The 24,381-nt window shown below is 39.4% G+C and overlaps 1 protein-coding gene across 21 annotated transcripts in view; it reads left to right on the plus strand.

Moving 5' to 3' along the window:
• The window catches only part of LOC111573927 (receptor-type tyrosine-protein phosphatase F), a 169,119-nt gene that overhangs the window by 43,563 nt on the left and 101,175 nt on the right, over nucleotides 1–24,381 (plus strand). For all 21 annotated transcript variants that reach the window (XM_055014182.1, XM_055014181.1, XM_055014186.1 and 18 more), the window contains exon 2: nucleotides 16,799–16,973. In XM_055014182.1, coding sequence (XP_054870157.1) covers nucleotides 16,874–16,973 — 100 coding nt within the window. In that variant the 5' untranslated portion in view covers nucleotides 16,799–16,873. The remainder of the gene's footprint in view (nucleotides 1–16,798; nucleotides 16,974–24,381) is intronic.

Here is a 24,381-nt window from a genome sequence, read left to right on the forward strand (position 1 = left end):
TTTATATATTATACATATATATATATATATATATATATATATATATATATATATATATATATATATATATATATATATATATATATATATATATATATATACACAAGACCTAATTGTCAATCCTCTGTTCTGTACTAAATAGCATGCTTGAACAGCTACGTGTTTATTAGTGTGCCAGATACGTCCACCATAATGTGTGTTGTCAATCAGAGGCCACTGCCTGTGTGATGCTTTAGTGGTGCTGATAGTCACTTTCTGGTTTCAGTTGTGACACTTCTTTCTTGCAGACAGTTGTTCATTCATTGTGACAGGTGCTGGGGAGAAGGTTTAGAAAAGGGCGTCTTTAGCAGTAAAATCTCCAGTGTTTTGACAAGAGTGCTTTTCACAGCTGCCCCAAGCAGAGAGCTTATTTGATATAACTAGGTCTGCGCCTATCCTTTGACTTCTACACAAACTTGCTAAACACACAATAAGGTTTTGACATGAGATCACAGTCAACAAAAAGACAGGTTTATTTTAGGGTAGGTGATGTTATTTTTGTTGTTAGCTAGTGATTAATGGAAATTGTCCTGTAAAAACCCACTGCATCTGTGGTAAGTGAGCTTTAGCTCATCTCTTTAAAGGCCCTGGAAGTTGAAATTGGTGGTATATGTAGGTGAGAACGAATGTTTACATAGACTGCTCTCTTAAGTTTTATTCCGCCCAGGAATGCAGCAGAGTTATGTGATGATCAGCATCTCTGTCTGTCTGTCTGTTCGCAACATTACAAAAAAAATGGAATAACAAATTTCAATGAAATTTTCAGGGAAGGTCAGAAATGAAATTGATTAGATTTTGGCAGTGATGCGGCTTATAGACTCGATCTACAAATTTGTTAAGGATTTCCGTATCATTGCGAGATAGCAGCACAGCGTCACTGTAACTATAACTACAAGTGGACACTACGTCAACAGCCTGCTGATGATCACATGATTGCAATCCTACTACAAATCGACCACTGTGGACCATGAATTGTTTAAAGATTTCATCCGTCAGACATCATACACCGACTGAGCAGCCTTGGCAGAGTACTGCGCTTTTGTTGTTTATGATGGAATGATTGAAATATGTACCTTTGTACCAAAAAAAACCCCAAAACAATTACGCTTTTTGCTTTCTCAAAGATTTATGATATGTCTTCTGGAAATATGATAAAATCTGCAGGGTAAAAAATGTACATACAGTGATGCTATGTCCCTTGGCCTTTTTCACCTCTACTAGGTGATTTTGATAACTATCCACAAGCTTCTGGTTGTATCTTTGACCACTCTTCTTGAATAGAAGGCCTCTTGGATTGGGAGTTCTTAAGCTATTTGGCCACAGTGACCAACAATATGTTTGGAGGAGAGAATGTGAGGCCTTTAACCCCTTGCATTCAGACTGCAGCCGAGATAGCGTATGCATTCCCCCTATGCTTTTTGTGCATATTCAATACGTCCCTAGGAACCTTTTGCAAGCTCTGGTTTCTCATAGGACTGGTTGGACCGGGACCTACACTATTATATATATGATACATATATACATATTATTATTATGTCTATTCTATGTGATATAGACAAATTAACAATCTCCACTTAAATTAGCATCAGCTTGAAAGCAAAAAGACAAATAATATTTTTTTATATAATTGTAATAAAATTCAGGCATCAAAGGGTCCTAAAAAAAAGAAATCCACTGTCAAGCATGGTGGTGGTAGTATTATGCTCTGGATTTGTTTTGCTGCCAGGGGATCTTGTACTAGACTCAAAGTAAATGAAATAATGAAAAATGAGGATTACCTCCACATTCTTCAGGAAAACCTAAGATCATCATCTAAAATGTTGGGTCTCGTTGGGTGTTCTAACAAAACAATCACCCCAAACACAGATGTGAAAACAAATAAGTGGTAAAGAAATAGTTAAATGAGGCTACAATTAAACTTTTAGGGTTTTAGACCACCCTTCCCAAAAGTCCTGACTTAAACTAGAGCTATATCTGTGTGTGTGTGTGTGTGTGTGTGTGTGTGTGTGTGTGTGTGTGTGTGTGTGTGTGTGTGTGTGTGTGTGTGTGTGTGTAGAAAAGTCCTTATTTTTTTAAAAGAAAAAAATTTTTTGTCAATGAAGATAGCATTAAATGAATCAGAAATCCAGACATTGTTAATGTGGTAAATGACTATTCTAGATGGAAATGGCTGATTTTAATGGAATATCTCCATAGATATACAGAGGAACATTTACAGCAACCATCACTCCTGTGTTGTAATGGTACATTGTGTTAGCTAATCGTGTTGAAAGGCTAATTGATGATTAGAGAACCCTTGTACAATTATTTTAGCTTATGAATAAAAGTGTGAATTTTCATGGAAAACATGAAATTGTCTGGGTGACCCCAAACTTTTGAATGGTACTGTATTTTAAATGTTCTTTTTTTTAACAGCAGGAAACATAATAACATTAAATGCTATATATTAACAGTATATGATAGAAGGCAACCTATTATTCTTAATGTGTCTTCATTAATAGAGATTGTATATATGTATACAATAAATATTTTACATACATTAAGCATTATTTATAAACAGCATGTGATAGCATGGAACATGTCATCAATAATGAGACTATTTTATATATAATGATTAATATTACTTAATAAATACATGTATCATTTAATATTATGTATTAACAGCATGTAATAGGGAACCTGCCTGTCTGTCTCTCTGTGTAAACAATAGCTTTCAGTGATTACCAGTTGCTCATGAGATGCAACCAATCTGATACAGCTGACTGTCTGACAGAGTGACTTTGGAAAGAGAGCAAGTTGGGTCAGAGCCAAAGTAGCCAATTTAATTTATTTTGTGAAAATTGATCAATAAAAATATTGATAATAATAATCGAATAAATGCCAGATATCGACCTCAGTAGTTGGTTGGGCTGATGATTGGTCAATCCAGAAGACTTATAATAAATCCATGTTAACCTATGTTTCCAACTGTATTATTAGACAATATATACTCCACTTATGATCTCTTTATGATGTGTCAGTATCGGCCCACTGATAATTTTGGAACACTGATATATCAGTCGGGCTCTTATAATCACCTGTCACAGATTGTTGTAATTTTGTTGGTTCCAAATAATCCCCCTATATCTTCATATCTGCAAAGGAAGCAGATTCTCTTCTATAGGGTCCACCATATTGGTAACCTGTTGTTTATACAGTGGCCCAGAATAGATAAACCAAACACTGCTTTTTTTTTAATCATTTAAGTGGCAGCCACCTTAGGTTCTCCTGCTTGCTTGGAAAGGGAGGGCGTTTTAGTTGGTTGCAACCTCATCACTAAAAGCCACTAACACTGGTCCTTTAGAGAGAATTGAAGCGGATCGGAGTGTTCAGAGCTTCAGTTACATTCAGCTCTTTTCTTTCTTTAAGTCCTTTTCTGCAACCCTTTTTACATTATTTATTCTGTTCTGCATTTTAAATGTATCTTTTATGGCCAGTTGTAGCTAGCCATCAGAGGTCTGTTTTGTGTTCATAGCCTTGCACCTTTCATTTTAACCGTAGCTTTGTGCATTACAGGCTTGGGTTTCTCAATGGGAACACAAATCTGCTTTGTCAGAGAGGACATTTCCCTCCTTGCACAAAACTCATTTCAATTCCGCATCATCCCATTACGCCTCCACATTGATTGAAACAGCCTCCATTTCTAGGGGCAGCTGTTTTTTTGTACTCTGCAATGTATGACAAGACCGAGGCTTATCCTTATACATGCCAACTGTGCAGCAGTGAAGGCGGGAGACATGGTGACCTAGTCAAATGGAAATTCTGCCATGCATTTAGCTGTTTTCGGACAACTGGAGAAAGCCAGGGATCACTGTTGTTGTTTCTCTGAGGCATGATGCAATTCATCTGCTTGAACTATCATTAATATTTGTAATATGCCTGAGATAGTTTAGTATTAAAGAAAGGAAAGGTCAAGTGTAGATAATAAACCTGAATGTAGGTAGATCTGGGTGATAAAAAGATAAGCAGCAATAGACACTTCATTAATGGCAATAAGAAAGTTGTTTAATAGTGACCCTTAAATACATTAGATGCAAACATATAAACACATTCTGAAAATGCAGAGTCCTGTTGCAGGAATGAAGCTTGCTCCCTCTCTGACTCAATGGCCTATAATATCCCTTGATTTTGGAACTTGCAAGTTACACACAGTCAGTGATTTGACTGCAGGTGTGTTGTTTGCTTGCACCACAATAGAGACAGCGTGTATTATGAAAATTAGTATTGCAAGGTTCACTCTTGGTGACATGTGGCAGAGGGCTTGGTTGATTCCTCCAGGTCTGTGCACTGTTCCTCCACCACTCTCCATGTGGTTTCACCCATCTGCTGTGACCAGAGAAGACTGCCAGTTTCCCTGTCGAGACCGGACGTTGTGGTTAAAATCACTGTCTTGTTTGGGAATTGCATCTTTTTGCACCCTGTGTCCCCCACTATCTCCACCTCGGATATGATGGGTTCCATTAGGAGGCTAATGCGGGGTCCCTGTCTTGTGACATCCAGTGATCGCCACCCACTCAGAAGCTTAACCTTAGTGTGGTGGTGCAGCTTTGCCTTGGTCACCCTCCATGTGCCTATGGTTACATAACATTTACCAAACAAGCCCAAGAGTTTCTGTAACATTTGTTTATTTTTTGCATATTAATAATGTTCGGACAGTCTGCCTCAAAGTTGATTCTACTAGCTTTTTCTAACGTGTATTACGGTGAGACTGACCTGTCCCTTGAATAAATAAAATGAATAAATTAAAAATAAAATGGTTAATTTCAATCTTTTTCTCAAAATCTTCATTAAAAAATCATTTAAACTGATCAATAATCATTGCCATCGACTAAAAAAAAAGCATTTTATTATGACACATTTCCCAGCTCCAAATATGGGCTTGATTTATTTGCAGCTTGGTTCTAAAAGTATTGCCATGTGACTGATTTATTTGTCTTTCTCCACCAGCACCCTTGTTTGCTCAGCCTCCTAGTTTCTTCAAAAGCCTTGCTTAAGCCCAACATTTTACTTTGTGACTTTGTCGGCCCTCCTGTCACTTCTAATGGAATAATGAGCCTTCACAATCTTTCAATTCACAATTTTTCTCTACTTATACACAGACTGGGATGAACACATGCTTGTATCTAAGAATACACAATGTATGTTTTTGGTGGAATGTATTTAACATCATAGCATTTAGGTTTTGTTCATCTTGTGGATTGTCCTCAAACACAGGCAATGACTCCTCCTCTTGCACAGCTCTGAGGACTGTAGCTTGATTTGGGAAGATGGATGGAGATTCATCCAGTTTCATTATAACGCCTGACTTATTTATAGTCTGCCTGTGCAGCGCCTCTTGGCCCACTGTGGACCGGTAAGGATGCTGGGGGCTGAGGCGTTGATGAAACATTCCTGTGTCCAGGGGGTATTCTCTGAGGAGAGCACTGCTTGTTTAAGGGAGGGCAGGGGGGTGACAATACAAGAGCCACGGGCAAGGCCACTGAAATCTAATTCCACCAGCCCTGCCTAGTTACAGCATTCCTGTTTCAAAGCTTCCCCCTATTGAAAGTCTTGCACAGTGGGGTGTTTGGCTATGTAGTGATGCCACATAACATAACAACATGAATTAAAATTACATAATATAGTCTGGTCCCATAAAAGTAGTCACCATAAAAAAGTGAAGCTGCTGTAAAAAAAAAAGCACCCCTGGAAACCACTTGTATATTTAACTTATGCAGCGTTTGGAGTTCCACAGCACCAATCCCAAACCTTTATCTGGATCTCCCCCTTCAGCCTTAGAGATTACTGCTTCACAACCTTGAAGCACGGATGCCGTCTGCCTGATAATTTGATGGCTAATCCCCTGCCTCTTGCCTACAAATCTCCTCCCTGATAAAGGGGTTGCTTCTACATTAGTAAACATGGGAGACTTGACTGCCGTTGCTGACAGACAAGAGGACTGGTTGAGAAAAGGGGAAGTAAATGGGTAACCAGTTGCTATTTTTATACGTCATTGAAAAGCCCCTTTGTATCTCATGCTGAGGGATTCAATTCAATTCGGACATTTTAACCGAGGAAATGGCTTTAAACTTGCTGGTAAGCTAATCTAATTATATGTATGAGTTCAATAATTCATAGTACATGTTTGCACTTGTTGTCAAAGCATGAAAAAATCCCCCTGGCTCAGTATCTCTTGAGGTTCTTGTGGTTTTAATGGTTTGATTGTGAGCTGTCAGTGTTTCAAAGTTTAGTGCTTTATAGCGATATTCCGTCCACTCCATTGTTAATGCACATTCATTAGCCTTTTGACCTGAATATGTTATTCTAATGATTACTGTGCTACTGTCATGATGAGACACGATAGCTCACTTAAAAGAAATTTAATTCCTCAGATCTTCATAGGCTCACACTAGGCTGTATGGGCGGTCTATGTGACCAGACATTACTCGAATGCAGGTTATAGTCCTAATAAGGGTTTTATCAGGTGTTAGTCTGGTCTTCCACATGATTTCTGTTTCCTGACTGGCTGCTCACCTCCTGTGATGGTGCATCAACAAAACGCAAAGCCTGAGAATCAAAACTGACGCCATCAGCCCAAACGTGTTCAACGATATTTAACAGGACCTGGCAAGATAGCATTTAACCAGTCTATGGAATGACTGCAGCTTGATGACTGCAACATTGGCTGTGATGGCTTTTCATTTGTTGACCTGACAGAGGCACTTTAGGCATCAGGGTAGATCTGCTGGGTTGAGTGACAGGTCCTGTCCCTGCATGTCTTCCTGTATGTTGAATGGCCTGGTGTTCAGTCTAATCGTTGTCAGAGAGTGAGATGACATGTCAGGAAGAATTTGGTGAGATCTCTGTTTTCAGCACATTGCAAACCAGTCAAACATCACAACTAAATAAATGGACGACAGTGAAGGCTGCTCTTCCACACCTCTTTTGAGCAGCAAATATAATACCGAGTCAAAAGTGAAATATTCCTGTGTCAAAACCTAGTACTAGCTCTGCTGTTTACATGGATATTTAATGTCTGAAGTGCCCTTTTTTATGATTTACAGTTTTTTCTATGAATGGCAGTACTTCATTTTCCAAAGATAATGTATCTGGCATCTTCGCCAGTAATTCTACTCTGATAGAACTTATGTAAGATCTGAATACCTGTTTGCTTGATTGGCTATATGAATGCTTTAACTGAATATATATATATATATATATATATATATATATATATATATATATATATATATATATATATATATATATATATATATATATATATATATATATATATATATATAAAACGAAGTGGATTTTCACTGAAGTATTATATTAATCATTAAAATCGTATGATTCTGGATGTGTCTACAAGATCTGTGTGTGAGAGCACTGTGTGTATGTCTTGTTAGTGAAGCTACAGAGCAGTGACTCTACACTGGTGGTAATTGATAGTCTGGAGGCTGTATCAGCTGCAGGTAAATCCTATCTCTGTGTAAGAGGGTGGGGCAGGAGAGAGAGTATAAATAAGTCTTCCAAGGACTGAGGATTTCACTATAACTAGAGGGAAAGGGTGATGGTAGGAGAAATGTTTCATATTTTCCCTCACAGTTAAAATTTCTTCAATACACCGCAGGCTTAAATGTACATTTACACTGGATGTTCTTCAGTGAAACATGAAATCAAGTGCAGTGGTTTAGGTGTGGCTTTTCCCTATCGTGAAATGCTTTCATCAGACTGATAGAGTAAAATTCGGTTCCATGCTTTGCCCGTGGAGATGTAATGTAGAGGGAAAGCGAGATAGAACAGGAACGGGGAGAGGGCCAGAGAGATTGGTCCCAGAGAGAGATTCATAGATAGTAATGAGGACGTTGGTGAAGTGCAGGTCATCGTGTTGTGGCTCTGGCCTGTCAGTATAATGGACCTTGCTAGTCAGCTGGCAATCGATTGTACTGCTCACGACCTCGTCCGCCTGTTGTTCTTCACTCTTCCTGTCTGTCAACCTGCCACCCAGAGATGGAGGACGAAGCAGAATCTTCTCCCAGACGACAGATACAGTGTACAGATACTTTCTCATTACCTGAGAGGTGGCCTGGGGTGAGGTGTGAAGGAAGCCAGGTCTGACTCCACATTTCCAGCTAATATAGCCTGAAGAGAAAGCCCTGTAACATCCTCATGAATTGCTGTTAATTTTTGCCTATGGCTTGTAACCACCAGTCCAAGTTATTATTTATTAATATAATTATTATTTATTATTTATTATTTTGTAACAGTCATTATTTTGTTCGCTTAGGGTTGCAGCTAATTATCTGTGCTTATTAATGATGATCATGTCTTTTTATTACAAATAAAATGTCAGATAACGGTGAAAATATGGCAACATTTTTCAATATCATTTGAAAAGGCATTTTAAGCCATCGATCATTATAGTTTAATTACTAGCCAATCGTCAAATTTGTGTGTTCAAAAATAATCTGTCCATTTTAGTAGATAAATTGTAGTTCAGTTCTAGTAAATTTATACAGAACAGAAATACTAAAAAGATCAGATTTCTCTTGATTACTTTTCAAGCATGAACAAATTTGGGTGAATCATGTGGCTCATATTGCGTGGGACAAAATATTGGATTAGACACTGACTAAGGACAACCATGCCTGGTTGGTTTAGAGTCTACATCTTTGCAACTTACTGCTCTATAGCACAGTCATAGTTTTTAGTAGTGCTGCTCTTGTTTGACGAACATGGTCTATGCTGAGAGTCCCTGCTTCTCTTGCCTTTTAACGACTGGCCTGTGCCTATTCCACACTCATCTCTTTTACATTTTAAATCCTCAGGCCTCCAGAGAGTGATGGGGATATAAGGTTCCATCTGCTCCAACAGGCTTGCTCATGGCTCAGACAGATAGAAAGAGACAGAGATGGAGGCATGGTCAGGGAGAGAGAGAGAGGAGGAAGCCTGGGGATGGACAGAAACAGACTGACAGAAAGACAGAATGGCTTATTAGAATCTGCTTCTTTTCACTAGTTAGACAGGGGCTAAAAGGATAGCCGTCTGGAATAGAAGGCAGGGCATGAGTTGGACCTTGGGGATCTTCTTTATTTCCACATTTGTCTAGCAACTAACCCATGTTAAATCTGTTAGGTCTTAACTGTTTCAAGAATCAGTAGTCAGGAAGCTTTTCTTTGTGGAACACATGGAACTTTCGTTTCATGGTAGATCTCAGAAAAGCATATATTTAAAAGCATATATTTGTGTGCCTTTTAGATTTATCCAAACACATTTCTCATTAGGGGGTGATTCTTTATAAATACAACCTTATGCCATGCCGCAGACACCACAAGGTTCAATGTTTGTGTTTCCCACCACAAATGCCTGATTATATAGGAGGTGCTTTTCTCAGCCTTCTCTGACTTAGTCTAACTCTTCCCTGTGTCAACATTGGGTTTATTCTTCTGTACCTCAGACCACAGAGAATTGTTTCCCCTGTGACTTTTACATGCTCTGTTGTAGGGTGAACTAATACAGTTTCTTCTGTGTGTTTCAACTCTGAGCACAAGCTCATCCAGTATAGTACAACAAACCTTGAACATTGTGTGTCATGAGGTGAATGCAGTCTACAGCAGCATGCCCTCACCTCTGTTAGCATTTAATTTATTTATTTATTCATTTTGCCAGGAAACATTTTGGCTAGCGTAACAGTTCCTCAGTAGTAGATTTGTATAAACTAATGTAGTGAGATAAGATCTGCTTTCAAGATTGCAATTGGAGAAGTACAGGCCATCCACCCAGTGTCTGTCAGTGAAGGAGTGACCACTTACTGGATTAATGGCCAGTGGCAGCCATCTGACTGATCCATCAACAGCTAATTTTTGGCTTTACTAGAATGGTCTCTGTAGAAATGTAAAGATGTGTGTCTGGTTGTGCAGTATAGATATACTTCTGAGTAATACTGACTAAAACACCTGAGAAATCACAATGAAAAATTCTAAAAACCTGCATTATTTTCTGAAATAAGACATAAAAACAGGAGGGAAAGAACAAGAAATGCTCTGCCAGACTCCATCCTCTTATATCCCAATCGTACCAAGTATTGTGGCAAACAATTACCAGAGTTGCTGCTCCGTCACTGAGCACAGAGGCTGCAGCTTCTTTGTCATGTCGGCCTCTGGAGGGTCCACGCTGGCCAAAGAACTTTACTCCCAGCTTTTTACAGTTACTAATCTGGCATGACACCAAGCTGATTTACAATACCCCCTACCCTAAGCATTGACTGACTAGAGGTAATTGATTTAGAACAGTGGAGACATCTGCTGAATAGTATGAAGCTCTCAAAAGCCCCTCTCATATACAAAGTTTGGTCCCATATTCTCACCTCAGTACCACAGAAATATACTTCAACCTAAAGGCAAAGGGAAACAGAAAGCATTATGTTTGTACAGCGTTTTCAGTTTTTATCATATTCTGCGCTACCCAGTAGTTTTACAAAGCCTAATTTTCATAATATTTCCTTTCTGACTGGTTGCTGAAATCAATTCACCTTATATCCATGGATTGAGCTAAGCCCGAGCAACTGCCTGTGTTGGCAGCACTATTGATCTATGCAACCCTGTATTTGCCAGTCTTTCTGCTCACACGCCTTCACTCTGTTTGTCTTTTACTGGCTGAGACAAGGTTTTCCGCCCAGGGGGTGGTGGTGGTGGGAGGAGGATTGAAGTCCTCTGCTTGGTGTGAGGGGGGGGGGGGGGGGGGGGGGGGGGGGGGGGGCTTCTGTGCTGCCAGCCTAGTCATTTTATGGCACCATCTGTCCACAAGCAAACCGTCAAGTGATGACGTCTTAGCTTATCTTTCTTGCTTGACAGTGTGAATTTCCTTTTGATATATATGCACATCTGCTGTTGAGTCTCAGTGTCTCAGTTTATATTGCAAATTTCGTGTGCGGCCATGGCACAGATTTGCTGTTAATTATTCAGTTATTCATTTGAAGAGCTCTCTAGAATGTAAACAAAAACATAGGATTTATAAGCCAAATAATAATCCTAATCATGCTAATACCCATGATAGAGATGTCAGATTAATCCAAGATGTTGGGATATCAACAAAGTGGATGGAATTAACATAAAATGTCAGTATTTACCATCAGTTTTCCACACAAAAATCCTTACAAATAATAGTGTTTATTGCTTAGTATTTGTGAGACGTCCATGTAAGTTTAACATATTTTTAATTTAACTTCATGGTTCTCTGAATATTTCATTGTAATTTTCAAACAGAACTTATATGGCTCCTAAAGTTTGATACTACTTTACAGAAACCTGTTTTATACACTCAACTGGTCCAGGTATACACAGCATTTCTTTTGTTTGATGAATGTCTGTTTTACATTGAGCCTGCTTTTTGATTTATTGCAGTCCTTTTGCCCAGCACTTTGTAGTACAAGCCATTTTCTCCCTGCTCTGCAGCTCGACAACCTCAATAATCACTCTTCAATAAATTCAAATGGAAGCGGCACTCTGGTATGTCTCTTCTACTCTGTGTAATACATATCGGTGTAATACATATCACCTTTGGTTCCCAGATTGATTTACAGCTGAAAAGATTGGTAGCCCCCCAGAGGTAATTGTAAATCCCCACTTCAGTGGAAATTTATGGTGGTACTTGAGTTTTGTTAAATGTTCACTCAACCAGACTAAATGCCAATCGACATTGTATCATATGGGTAAAACTGATATGAAATGGTCTTTGTATTCAGTTGAGAGCAAGTTAGTGCCTGTATCCGACATTAGCCGGAGCTTGGTGCACGTCCAACCCTCATACGTCACAAATTATACCATGCGTCATGAATACGTGTGAAGTTACAATGTATTATGGCGTAAATGTCTGAATACATTTTACATGGCCGTAATATTACTTAATGATCAAACTTTGTTAAATTAACTACATGAAGGGTTCCTTTGAGCGATCCCCATGGACAGACACTTTACTCTTGTGATTTATTACATGAGTGCTTTCATTGTAGGTCAGCATAATCAGCTGCTCCCTACTTTCTATTGCTCAACTCAAGGAAGTGCGCTCATCTGTTAAAGGTGTCTTTCAGTTTCTCAATCTTGTGCTCGACAGTAAAGCGTTAACAATTAACTTTGTGGAATCAGCTTGTAAACAGAAGTGCTTTCAAACCCGATAGGTCACAGAACATTACTCTTTGTTAGGTGAGTTTCAGTGCAGTCGCCTTGTTGCAGCCCTGTAAAAAAGACATGCACCATCAAGTCTCTGGATACGGCAGGGCTTTTGGAGTTGAAAGGAAAACCTAATTTGGTTACTTTACACTTTCATTTTACAATATGGGGCTCACCAGCTTGCAGTAATTCTCTCGGGGTCTTGTGGTATGTGTTCACTGCTGAGGTAAAAAAGGAGCACAGACTTGTGAGGGTGAGCCTTCTAGGGCATGGAAAACTAATCAAGGGCCAAAACAGTGCTGTTGAAATTCTGCTTGTAACTGTGTTTATGGAGCCGTTGCAGGCTGCGCCAACACAAACCTCTCTGGTCTGGGTTTATCACCCCCAGAGACGGCCATGATTAGCTCCCCACACTGCGAGCCATATATCTCAGCTGTCCCACCTCCCCGTGCTCAGGATGACCCATTAAATAGAGACAGAGAGAGAAAGAACATGAGTAGGAGGAATGGAAACGATGGAGAGCAGAAATGCTACCTGTAGTTAGTGTAATAGTACTGTTTACACAGCCTCAGCGCTCTCTCTGCGCAGCTGTGTCTTGCATTGTCTGTCTGTAGACTGCCTCTTCTGTATGGGTGGCCACTCCCTTGCCACACACATAGGTAGGGGGTAATAACTTGAATGACAGGCACCTGATGTGGGTGGCAAACAAGCAAACAGGAAAGGTGTGTATATTTCCCTCACAAGCTCTTTTGTCCTCCACAGTTTACCGTTTTTGAGGATCCAATCCCATTGTTCCCTTGTTAATTACTTCACTAAATCTCTTGCTCTTCTACCTATTGCATAGTGTATATACAATATATTCTATATATCACTGTTACGGAGAACTCCTCAAACACTTACAATTCCAAAGCTGAGTGAGTGAAGGATATTAGGTTTAGAATTAATTCTACTTATTTATAATTTCAATAACCTTGTCATCTCTGCAATGGTTTCTTCGTGTTGAAGCAAGGTGTTGCAATCACCTCTCTATATAGGATACAGGACATATTGACAAATTGAGGACCTAGTGATGCACCATAAATTGTGTTCAGGTTGGCTCAAGACATTAGAGTCACCACCTACACCTCAGATTTTTTGAGCTAATCCAGGAAAAGTCTGGGGTTGTTGTGAATAACATCCTCTCCTTTTTTCCCCATGTTATAGGTGATAATTTTCCTACTTTAAGATGCCTTGTCGTGGGTAATTAGCACATTCTGTGTTTTCATTTACACAATCTATTTGCAAAAACAATTCTGCTCTCTAAAAACTTACGACGCATTGATTTTTTCTCTTAAATTAAAAGGCAGTCAGGTTCAAACCCCAGATGTTTTTGCTGTGAGGCGACAATCCTTACCACTGCACCCCTTTTTTGAATAATTGAATGTTGATTGATAATACTGCTAATTATTGTGGAAGAAATTGTTCAAAATTCGCATCCTTAATGCAGAACGTTGATATATGTTGTGACATTATAGTTTATGAAACATTAGCACTTCAGTTTCAGATTGTATTAATTTAAACCTGGCAATGGAGCTGTAAAGCAATTTAGCTCCAGAATTCATTTTGACTAATTATTGTGAACATTAATTAAAATCTCAGTTTCTGCTGAAACAATCTGAATCATCATTTTGCCAATGATTACGCACTGTTCACTCTCTCTCTCTCTCTCTCTCTCTCTCTCTCTCTCTCTCTCTCTCTCTCTCACACACACACACACACACACACACACACACACACACACACACACACACACACACACACACACACACACACACACACACACACACACACACACACGCTTTACAAGGCTTGAGAATTAAATCATTTCCAGGACAGAAAGATTCACATATAATCTCATATGGGCAGACATCCACCCCTACATGTTCCCACTGTTTTTCTCTCGCTCTCCCACATACTTGCAAACAATGTCTTCCTGTGTGCTGAGCCACTTGCTCAGATTTTGGATCACACTGCATCCTTTCCACGTTGGTGCCCTATCCTTTTCTCATTTGCACCGCCGCCACAACACAAATGCACATAGTGGCAAGTGTTGTCCCAGTGTATTTGTGTGCTGCAAGGGAGGGACCAAGCTGCACTGGGATAAATAAGTAGCTAAATAAATAAAGAATAAGCCTCGCTCTAGGAATTTGTCTCACTGAAGATGAAAAGCATCTGCCTCTCTCTGGCATCTGCTGTGAAAGATATCCCTCCACCGCCAAGGGTTTGGAGCACGGTGAGCAGCCAACTCTATCAGCCTCACTCACTCCCTCTACCCACCGACATGAACCAGCGCAGCACTGGCGTACACAGAAATGAGTGTCAAAACGAATTTGTCAGCCAACAAACTTGATGTGACTTAAACTCAGTTTGCAAAGCTAACTTGGGGTATTAACTTGAGATAAAAATGGAGCCTAAATGTCTTTAATTCTGGTTGCAGAGTGGGGGTGTGATAAAGTTCTTTGGCACCCAGAGCAGTGTATTTGTGCATCTTTTTCTTCTCCTGACAGCTGCAGCTTAACACACCAACAATAACCTGCTTTCTCATTACCACTGGAGGTGAAGACACAGAGAGTTGTTAACAGGAATTTTCATTATTTTAGCTGCCCATGTGGGTGTTTCTCCAAACTCTACATGCAGGGTAGAATATGACAGAGTTTGATATGATCACAGCTTGATCTTGCACAGATGATAGATGATGTTGACTGTACACACTGTCTGGAAATTCCTTCGATACAAGGTGTGTTCAGAATTGGAAACTGGCTTAGCAGACATGAAAGCCTTGGGGCACATTCCTGTAACTGATGAACAGTGATGAAAACTAGCTGTCAGTGCTACCTGTCTGTGTCTGTGCCCAGGTGAGGCACCACCTGACTCACACACAGTGTTCCATTACCACGTTTCACTCATCCATGCCTGTTTTTCCATTGCCAAATGACTTGTCAAAAGAGGTTAAAGCAGAGCTCAGCTGAAGAAAAGGAAACTATTGAAATTTTGCTTTGTTAAGCCCTCTGCCTAACAGAATGTTTTCCTTGGTCTTGTTCAACAAAGAGGTTGGTCGAAGAGGTGCCCAGTATATGCGTTTTTCTCTGTTTCCACCCGCATTGAAATAGCCACATGAGTAATGGGCTGCTCAACACCTCCACAGGCTTAAGAATGTTCTTTTTTTCCACAAGATACTGGAGGCATTGTGTTCCTGACACTCTAACTTATTTAGCTGAAGTGAATAGACTAAAGCTGACCGGCCACCCAGCAAGCCTCTAGGTATTCCACACTGTGAGGAACACTCTTTCCTCTCACAAATATCAGCAATCAGTATTGTTCAGTCAGCACTGTACAGTAGGCAGTAAGATTGAACAGATCAGCTGAGAAGGTTTTCCATTCAGTTCCAACAGGCCTCTTTTAAAAGCTTTATACAGAATCATTGTCAGCACGTTCTTGACAAAAGCGGGCTCACTCTAAAACTTTAAAAGCTTTTCTCATTTTAGCTCTTTTTTCCTGACGTCCTCGAGAGATACTGCTTTAATTCCATCAAAAGAGAGATATCTATCCTTACCATATTGTGGTCTGCTTTACGGCATTATGATTACTCATCACAGATGGCTATGGGCAAGAGAGTAGGGATGAGAAATTTACTTAGCTCAATTTATGAGGATACACAGTTACTTTATTTGTAATAGTATTTGACATTGAGACTGGAGGCCATAACAAACTTAGGGTCATATATCAGAGTCTTAATCAGTTGGCTTAATCAGTTGTTCCCTACACTAAATGTAATTCACAAAATTAATTTTGTGTAGTTTCACAAGAGCAGCCTTTGTGTGTGTCCACCTTCTGCTGAAATCAATGGCGTGATGCTTTCTGTTTTAAAGCTGCAGTAATCATGGTTCATTTGTGGTACACCTGCTGCTGTTTTGTTGACCAACCATGCCTCCCTTGGGATGTGTAGTATGTTAAATGTTCTACGTATGCATACATGTTGTCATTTTATGAGATCATGGCACTTTGTGTGATTTGAAACCATCTGGAAGACACAGTCACAATTTCCTAATGGGAAACATTAAGTGGGCAGTGGTCCTTGGGGAGTTCTGTTTAGGAGGTCCTCTGGGTTCTTAGCTGATCCCCATTGTGAGATGGTGACTGAGAAGCTTAAGCCTGCTGCCTCACATCTTTGTTCTTGTTATTTTTTTCCGTAATTTCTCTTTGTACAACTGTACTGCATTTGTTTTCCAACATTTCTGCTGATGTAGTTTGCGTGCTATATTCACTTGACTTTTTTTTCTCTCTGCCCCGAGCAGGATTTGTTGTGGGTATTAGGTGCCTTGTTGATCGTGACCAAAGATTTCCACTGTTACGTGTTGTTGTTTTCTTACAAGTATACAAAAATTCTGTCTTTTGGTTCTGCTCTGCGACTTGCTTTTGATATTTCTGTTTTACTGTGTTATTATGCTCAGTCAAATATATGCAAATATATAGTGAGTTGGAATACTAATGTTTCTGTACCCTTGTTCTGCATGTGTTTGCTCTCCCAGGTGTTAGTCTTTGATCCTGTCAGAGTGGGACGTGTCTAGCAGGGGACTGAGGAGGGAGCAGTGCCAACTTGGAACATGGTGCATAATATTCACCTGGCAGTGCCCCTCCTGCCCAGATGGGCGTTGCGGTTCCTGCTTCTACTCAGCTGCGTGGTGTTCTCCTCTCTGGCAGACAGTAAGTAACTTCATTCACCTGTGAAGTTTTGCCTTAGCTCCATCCCCTAAAAAGACGGCTTCATGTGTGTTTTGACAGTAACAGCCTTTCAGCCTTTCATTTTCTGCGCATACAGTAAACATTGCACGCAGTGAGAAGTTAAATAACAAATTTGTTCAGAATATTTTCAGGTGTATTCCCATTTCCAATGATCAGTTCAATCATGTTTAGAATTATTCTCTTTATTTAAAAGGACTACATTTATTTTCAAGTCTGATTTAACGCAATACATTGTTGCACATTAAGTGAATATATTATGTATGTTAACAGGAGACATGCTTTCATGCTGCGCAGTGTATAGCTTCACATAAAAAGAACATAGATTACATTTCATGTCTTTGGTGGGTTCCAGCAAACAAAAATAGCTGCTTGTGTGAGGCTCCATCAGCCTCTGTGGCTGGTTGTCAGTCTTAATGACAGTTTTGGCTAGAAGAAGCCACTCCAAAAGATGTGTCACTATTGCTGCACTGTTTTGTGTAGGGGGCAGCCAAGACGCACTGCCCTGCCAAAGATGGGGTCAGGGACAGAATTAATTCAACACATGACCTCACCTATAGTGCTGCCATAGGGTCACTGTAATTCAATTATACCCCATCCCCCTCTGTTCCTCTACCCGACAACAGTAACGTCTCTGTCCTTTCAAAGATGTCTCGAATAGGATTTGTTTTGCTGTACCCTTTGCCTTTTCTCACTCCGCCCTGTGTTGTCATCTTTGTCTCTCAATGTGTGTCTACTTTTGCACAGTATCGCTGTGAACCTGACCTTGCAGAAAAGTTTTGCAGTCCTGTCTCTTTTCTTGTGGTCTGGCAAGACTGTCTGGGCTTAGTTGTAATTTGATCAGACCAATTCAAACCTTGACTGGAGCAGTAGTGCTTAAGAAAGAAATTAACCATGTGCCCTTCTGCACTGGATCCAACTCCAGACATGTATTTAATTCAAGTCTGCTTGTTTTTCCTGTGCAACAAAAGTATTGCATCTTGCTTTATAATAACTCTGAATATAAAAAAATCACTTAGCAACTTGGATAAAGCATTAATAGTTGATGATTAATTATCTGAAAGAATTTATGTAACTCCAAGACAATTTGTGTTTGTTCTATAAATAACTAGCTTAGCACTCTTTTCAAGACAGCAAGTGGAATCGGTGATATCAGTAATCGGTTTACTAGTTGTGAAGCTTGTTTGTTGTCATATTATATCATGATCTTTTATACTTGCATTTTTATAGCCACCCAGAAAATGAACAAACCTAATTCAATTGCATGTGCTTTTGAAGATCATTAATGTATGTGTGAAGATATTCTATTAATGTGCTGAGACTATCAGATGCATGATGGAGCCCTGAGTTTGGATGGGGCTTGATTGTTAAACTGTGCTGATGCTCTGCTGTCTACACTCTGTGCTGGCATATTGGTGCAAGAAGAGGTGAATAATACGCAAATATACTAGATTCCAAAAGACATTTAAGATGATTTAAATATTCTGTGATAGTTGTGTTTGTCTTCTGACTTTGTTTGCCATTTTACCATTTTTCCAAACAACACAAAGGTATTTATGGACACAAAATGGACTTGTGTGCGTTTTACTGTGATCATCCTATGAAGAATGAGTTATTGTGTAAAATGGAGTCACTTGTTAAACTAGTGTTTTTGTTCTCTGCCTCTCAGTCTCAATGAGTGCAAGATTGCCCAGATCTCTAATTTCACTGATCATATAATTTACAGATTAAAATCAGAGCCAAGCATTTTAATTAATAGACAAAGATAGTCTGATTTAACAAGCTGGGACGAGCCTTCTTTGACTGAAGATAGACCCAAAAACTGATAAATGAATAGGAGAAAACATGCTGAAAAAGTCAGATGCCTTAGAGAAGAGCCTGGCTCTGGTCTAGGGTTATCCTATGGTTGTAGTATAATTTAAGCACATATGGGAAAAGGCCCAGAACTGCTATTACTCAGACTGCAAAGCAAACAGACATAGAATTAAAATAAGACAGTTGGGGGGCAAAAATAACACCTACCACTAATGGCAGGGTTGTCCGCATTCTGTGCCTTTAATTTGTATGCAGCTTAGTTATATGAGCTTGATAGTTCTGGTTTGGATTTCCTGTATTACAGAGCAGACACCAGACAGATATTATAGGTGGGGTGCCTGGCAAGTTTCTGATTACACTGGTTCGGACTGGTGTCCTTGTCTTCCCCTTGAAAAAAAGTTAAGAAAGGCAAAGAAACCACTGGTGGCTCACATATAAAACATATAGTATTAGGCCATACTCTTATATAAAGAGCGTAGGTTATTGTCTTTACAGCGTATTGTTTCCTGATTTAAAATGACTACATTTCAAGGTAGTTGTTATACATTTTCATTGGCTTAAACTTAAATGGTACAATTCATCATGATTTAGAGGCACAAATAAGTACAATAAACCCTCCAGCAGCACTATCAGTGTTATAGCCCTGTGACATCATTCATCTTATATCGTCATTGAGTAGGGACACAATACAGTGTGATTATTGTGAGTGCTGATCACAGACGTGCCATCGATCCCCAGGGAGCTCGGCCTAATCAACTAGCTCTCTAAACAGCCTCCTTGTACACAATAGGACAATGTCCCACAAGGTCAGCCTCAAAGTCATATATAGCCAGCACTTAAATGTAATGGTTATCTTTTTGTAGTGCTGTCATTGTGAGTTATTTCATTGGCTTTAATAAGCTTTTGATGTATGTGTCTCCTCTCGCTCCTCTCTTCTTATAATCTTGGGAGTCTTTTCATGTGAGGTAAGGCAAGATCACCAAGGCCTCCTTTGTACCCAGGTCTGCTCTTTTCACTCCCAGTGGCAGGAAGATTACAATGGCACCATAATTAACTTAATAAGATTAAAATAACTTTTTATATCAAGTCACTCCCTCAATGCTGCAGCTCTTTAGTGTCATGTTTTGTCCTCCCTCATGTATCACTAATAGGTTAATGGTTGTTTATTAGCTATTGAGACAATTTCTTTGCCATTGTGTGTCTTTATTATCCATGGTTAAACCATAAACAAGACTTTCCCGTGGAGCCCCAATGCTAAATATATACTGAATATATACTCTTGGATTTAAACAGAAGTATCTCACAATAGCTTATAATATGAAGAGGTTTATCAGAAATTCAAGAATGGTTGAAAAGCCTTTAAATCCATGTAATCTGCCATGTATTTCATGAACCTATAAGATAATGTTTGTAGACTGATATGGCAATAACTAAAGCTCCTACAATGGAATGATGTAATGGAAGTGCCAGAGTGATTTGGAGATCGGTGGCCAGATGGGGGGCTGGAGGGCTGGAAATTGGATTGTATTTTTAAGTGTCCATATGGTCACCCAGTTCAAAAAACTGACAGGGACAGAAATTGATTCTTGTTTAATTAAAAGTAACCATATCCACCTTGGAGAGCCACTTGGAGAGTAATGCAGTTAGCACACAGCTGTGGTCCACACACATCATACAGACAGGCACTCTGGCAAACAGACTAAGGTGGAGGGAGAGCTGAACAATAGAGAAAGCAACGTATGTGAGATCAGCATCTGCAAGATAAAATGTTGGATGTGGCATTTTAGAGGTTGGAGAGATTTGGTGGGAAGTTGTTTTCATAAGCCCGTGCAGCAATGTCAGGATGGAGGGGGAAAGGGTCATCAGAGGTTAATGATGTGAGATTAATAGTTTAATTAGGCAGCTCCATAGCAGGGCCAGAGGCAGTCACCCAGACCCTCTGCTGCATCCCAGTTTTGGCAGTGCCACAGGAACTGCTAGTGTCCTTCCAGAAAAGGACAAATGGAGGAACGAATTGTCAATTCTGTGCAATAGTCATGTCTTTACTGAAAAAAAAACCCTTCAGTTACTATATAATGATATTCCACTATTACCAAAGATTGAAGAGTAAATATGGACTTAATTTGTGTTGAGATGTGTAATGTGATCGGTATTCGAAGCATTAAATGATGCCCATACACTTTGTTAATTCATTTATGTGCTGCATGATCAGATGGTGAGATGGTAGAAACTCAAGATTACTGGCACTAGGTTGGAGAGATTTAAGTAACTCACAGGCCCACTGCCACACACCTGTGTATTGCTTACTTTTGGAACTCCCTAGAAGATGAATTACAGGCATTTAGAACAACACAAAAAGCATGTGGACATGCAGCAGAATAAAAGAGATGGACTGGAGACTGGATCTCAAGTGGTATCTATTTCATAGGTAAATGGTCACCTTAGCTTTTCCAAGACACTAAATTATAAGTAATGCAACAAAGAGCATGTTGGCACTTTTTAAGCCAGAATCTATAGCTTAGCATGATTCAATTCCCCCTGAATTTTGGCTAGTGGACAGTTTACTTAAGACTTCCAGACTGTGTGGGTGAGAAGATGGGAACAATTGGATCCTTTTAGGGTCTCAGAGGGAAGGCTAATCTAGGGGAGGCAAATTAATGAGGTTAGTCAGGGTGCAAGGGGGTGTGTGGTGACGGATGATGAGGTAACCCCAAAATGGTATCTCTGAAGAAGCTAGGAGCCATCTCAGCAGCTGAGCCCTCTACCCAGCATCCCTTGGGATCACTTAACACACTTAACATTTTCCCCACATTGGTGTTTTAAATGTCATGGTGTGAGCCAGGATTGGACTTTGCCTAGCAACATTAACAAAGCCCCCTACCAGTTGACTTAAACTCCTTCCGTGCTCCAGCAGCAACTTCAGAGAGGAGTTTGGATCTTCCTTACAAAGATGGCACGCTCTAAACGTTATTACATATTCTAGCCGCATACAAAATATACTTTTCTCCCTTTGTATTTTGTTTTGCATGCAAGTGTCCCCCAATTGACACCCACACATGCCTTCAAATGCAACAATCAATCGTTTTTCACAGTTTCAAAATGGGAAAACCACGCAGTTTCATAAGAGTGGAAATGAGAACATTTCATCAAGTGAACTAAATGAACATCGGAGGTGATGTTGCCCCAGGGTTATGCAGATGAGCTGTGCAGTTCAGCTGACACATTAGCAGACTTTTCTTTTATATCAGAGCCACATGAATAAAGCACTTGTTCACTAGAGACAGGGCGTGATAGGGAATTTCACATTTGCATTGTCCACAGATTTGGGGAAGCAAACATCAGCTATTTTCAGGTGACGACATGGTGAATCTCCAACCAGCAAGGATCATGGTTGCACTAAAGACTCCAAACCACAAAAAATGCCCAAATTTAAATAACAAATTTAAAACAACATCCCCAGCATAAATAATTTTATCTTCAGAAACTATAACAAAGAAATTATCATGGAATGTCTGCCTTTATCTAATGTATGTTAAAACTTTACTTAAGGAAACAGTAGGTTGAAAGAAGTCACAGATAGTGAATCATCTTTGACTATGTCTAGGCTGGGCGCCAGTTTAAATACCACAGGTAATATAACACCTCAGACTCCCAGTCGTGTGATAACAGGAACACCCACATTGTTACCATCAAAAAGTAGACAATGAAGCCTTTATCTGTGCATATTTTTAAACAGTTGCTTTAAATGCCCACTCCTATAATCAGTTACCAAAGCACATTCTGCTCTTTTTTTCAAATGTCATATGCTGACTGACAGTCCAGAAGAGAGAGAGAGAACAAGACTTGAGAGATGCCTCCCTGTTCATAATCGGCTTGAGAAGATGAAAGCCATTACATTAATGTTGCTCACACTGGGAAAAGAAGAGTGATGGGTAATTGCACTTAGAGTTCGTTTCCTTGTCCACTGTCTTGAATAATTCAGAGAAGGCTGGAAGGCCTGATAGAAAGCTTGTCTTTGTGGTCTGCGGGGGTATTGAAAGTTTGATGTTTTTCTTTCCTCTCTTGTTGGTTTAGACTTTTTGTCCTAAGTACAGTGTCTCAGTAATGATGAATCACATTGCTTTACCTTAAGTTCTGATAATGCTTCTACAGCTCCATCAATCTCTGCCCACCATACTATCATTCTAAAAAACTACTCTTTGATCTCTGTTATCGTAATTGCAGTGTAAACTGAATATGAATGAGTCAGGGGGGACATTGCATGGAAACTGAACCATCCAGCTAAATACTATAAAATATGGAAAGAGATTTGTTTATTTGACTTCAGGGTCCTCTAGATGTGAGGTGACAATGATAAATACTGAGCCTTTGTCTCTCACAAAGTTTTAGCTAAAGATATTGATGCCAAATTACCAGAGCTACAAAAAAGACACATTATGTCTTTCATCTTACTTTGTACACATTTAGTATTTCACAGTGACAGAAATGATATGATATAATTGACACTAGATGGATTAATTGATTCGTCAATCAGCAGAAAATTAATTGGCAACTCATTTCAGTATCGTTTTTAAGCCACAATGCTTGAACATTTGCTGGCTTCAGGTCATCAGATTTGAGGATTTTTCTTTTTCTTCCATCACAGTAAAATGAACCCATTTGGGTTTTGCAGATATTTGGTCAGCTAAATAAAATGAATAAGTGATAGAATAATCTCCTGATTATTGATAATTTTAAAAAAATCACTAGTTGCGACGCTAATTAATAGTGCAAGAAGAAGAGGTGGAGATGTTGCACTACTGCACTGTTGATTGCACAGTGACACTTGTCCTTCTATCTATTAATGTGAACTCAATTTGTCAGATTTGAATTTTAAAATTTTAAACTCTAGAATTAAAATAAAGCATTTTAACCCGTAATACAATGACCAAGTGGAGAGATAATGGGAAACAATTAGCACAATGTTCCTTGGTGTTCGACTGTAAAACAGAAGTGCAGATAGCAAACGTGATGTTTATTGGTTTAAACAAACAGCCTGAAGTGCTGTTGACTTTATTGGGGTAAATAACTTGCAGGGGAGGCAGCTTTATATGGAATTAATTGCAAACAAGTTGCCTGCTAATGGCCTGAAAAGGCCTTAATGGAAGTGTTCCATTAAAACAACCAGTGCTGATACCATCAGACAAATTTCCATTAAGTGTTGCCTCATGAAAATGATAACTTGCTAATCCATTATTAATAAGAATAAATGGTTTTCTTTCTGCCTTGTGTTTATCGATCCCTGATACTCTACACTACAGAGTAGCTCTCATTGAGCACTCTGGCAGGTTTGGGAATACACTAATTGTTAGCCACACAAGTGCCATTTACACGACTCTCCCTGCTGTCTCTGCATTTATTACAAACCCATTTCTGAGGCACCCGACAAGGGATAAAAGAGAAAAATATCTAGCTGCTTTTGAAAACATTATGCAGTAATGCTGCTTTGTGGACATCAGAACATCAAACACCTATGTGTAACTGCACATTTTAGACAGTCATTTTTTATTTTATTCTA

This window comes from Amphiprion ocellaris, chromosome 10 (genome assembly GCF_022539595.1).
Source record: "Amphiprion ocellaris isolate individual 3 ecotype Okinawa chromosome 10, ASM2253959v1, whole genome shotgun sequence".
In the NCBI taxonomy this organism is placed as follows: Eukaryota; Metazoa; Chordata; class Actinopteri; family Pomacentridae; genus Amphiprion; species Amphiprion ocellaris.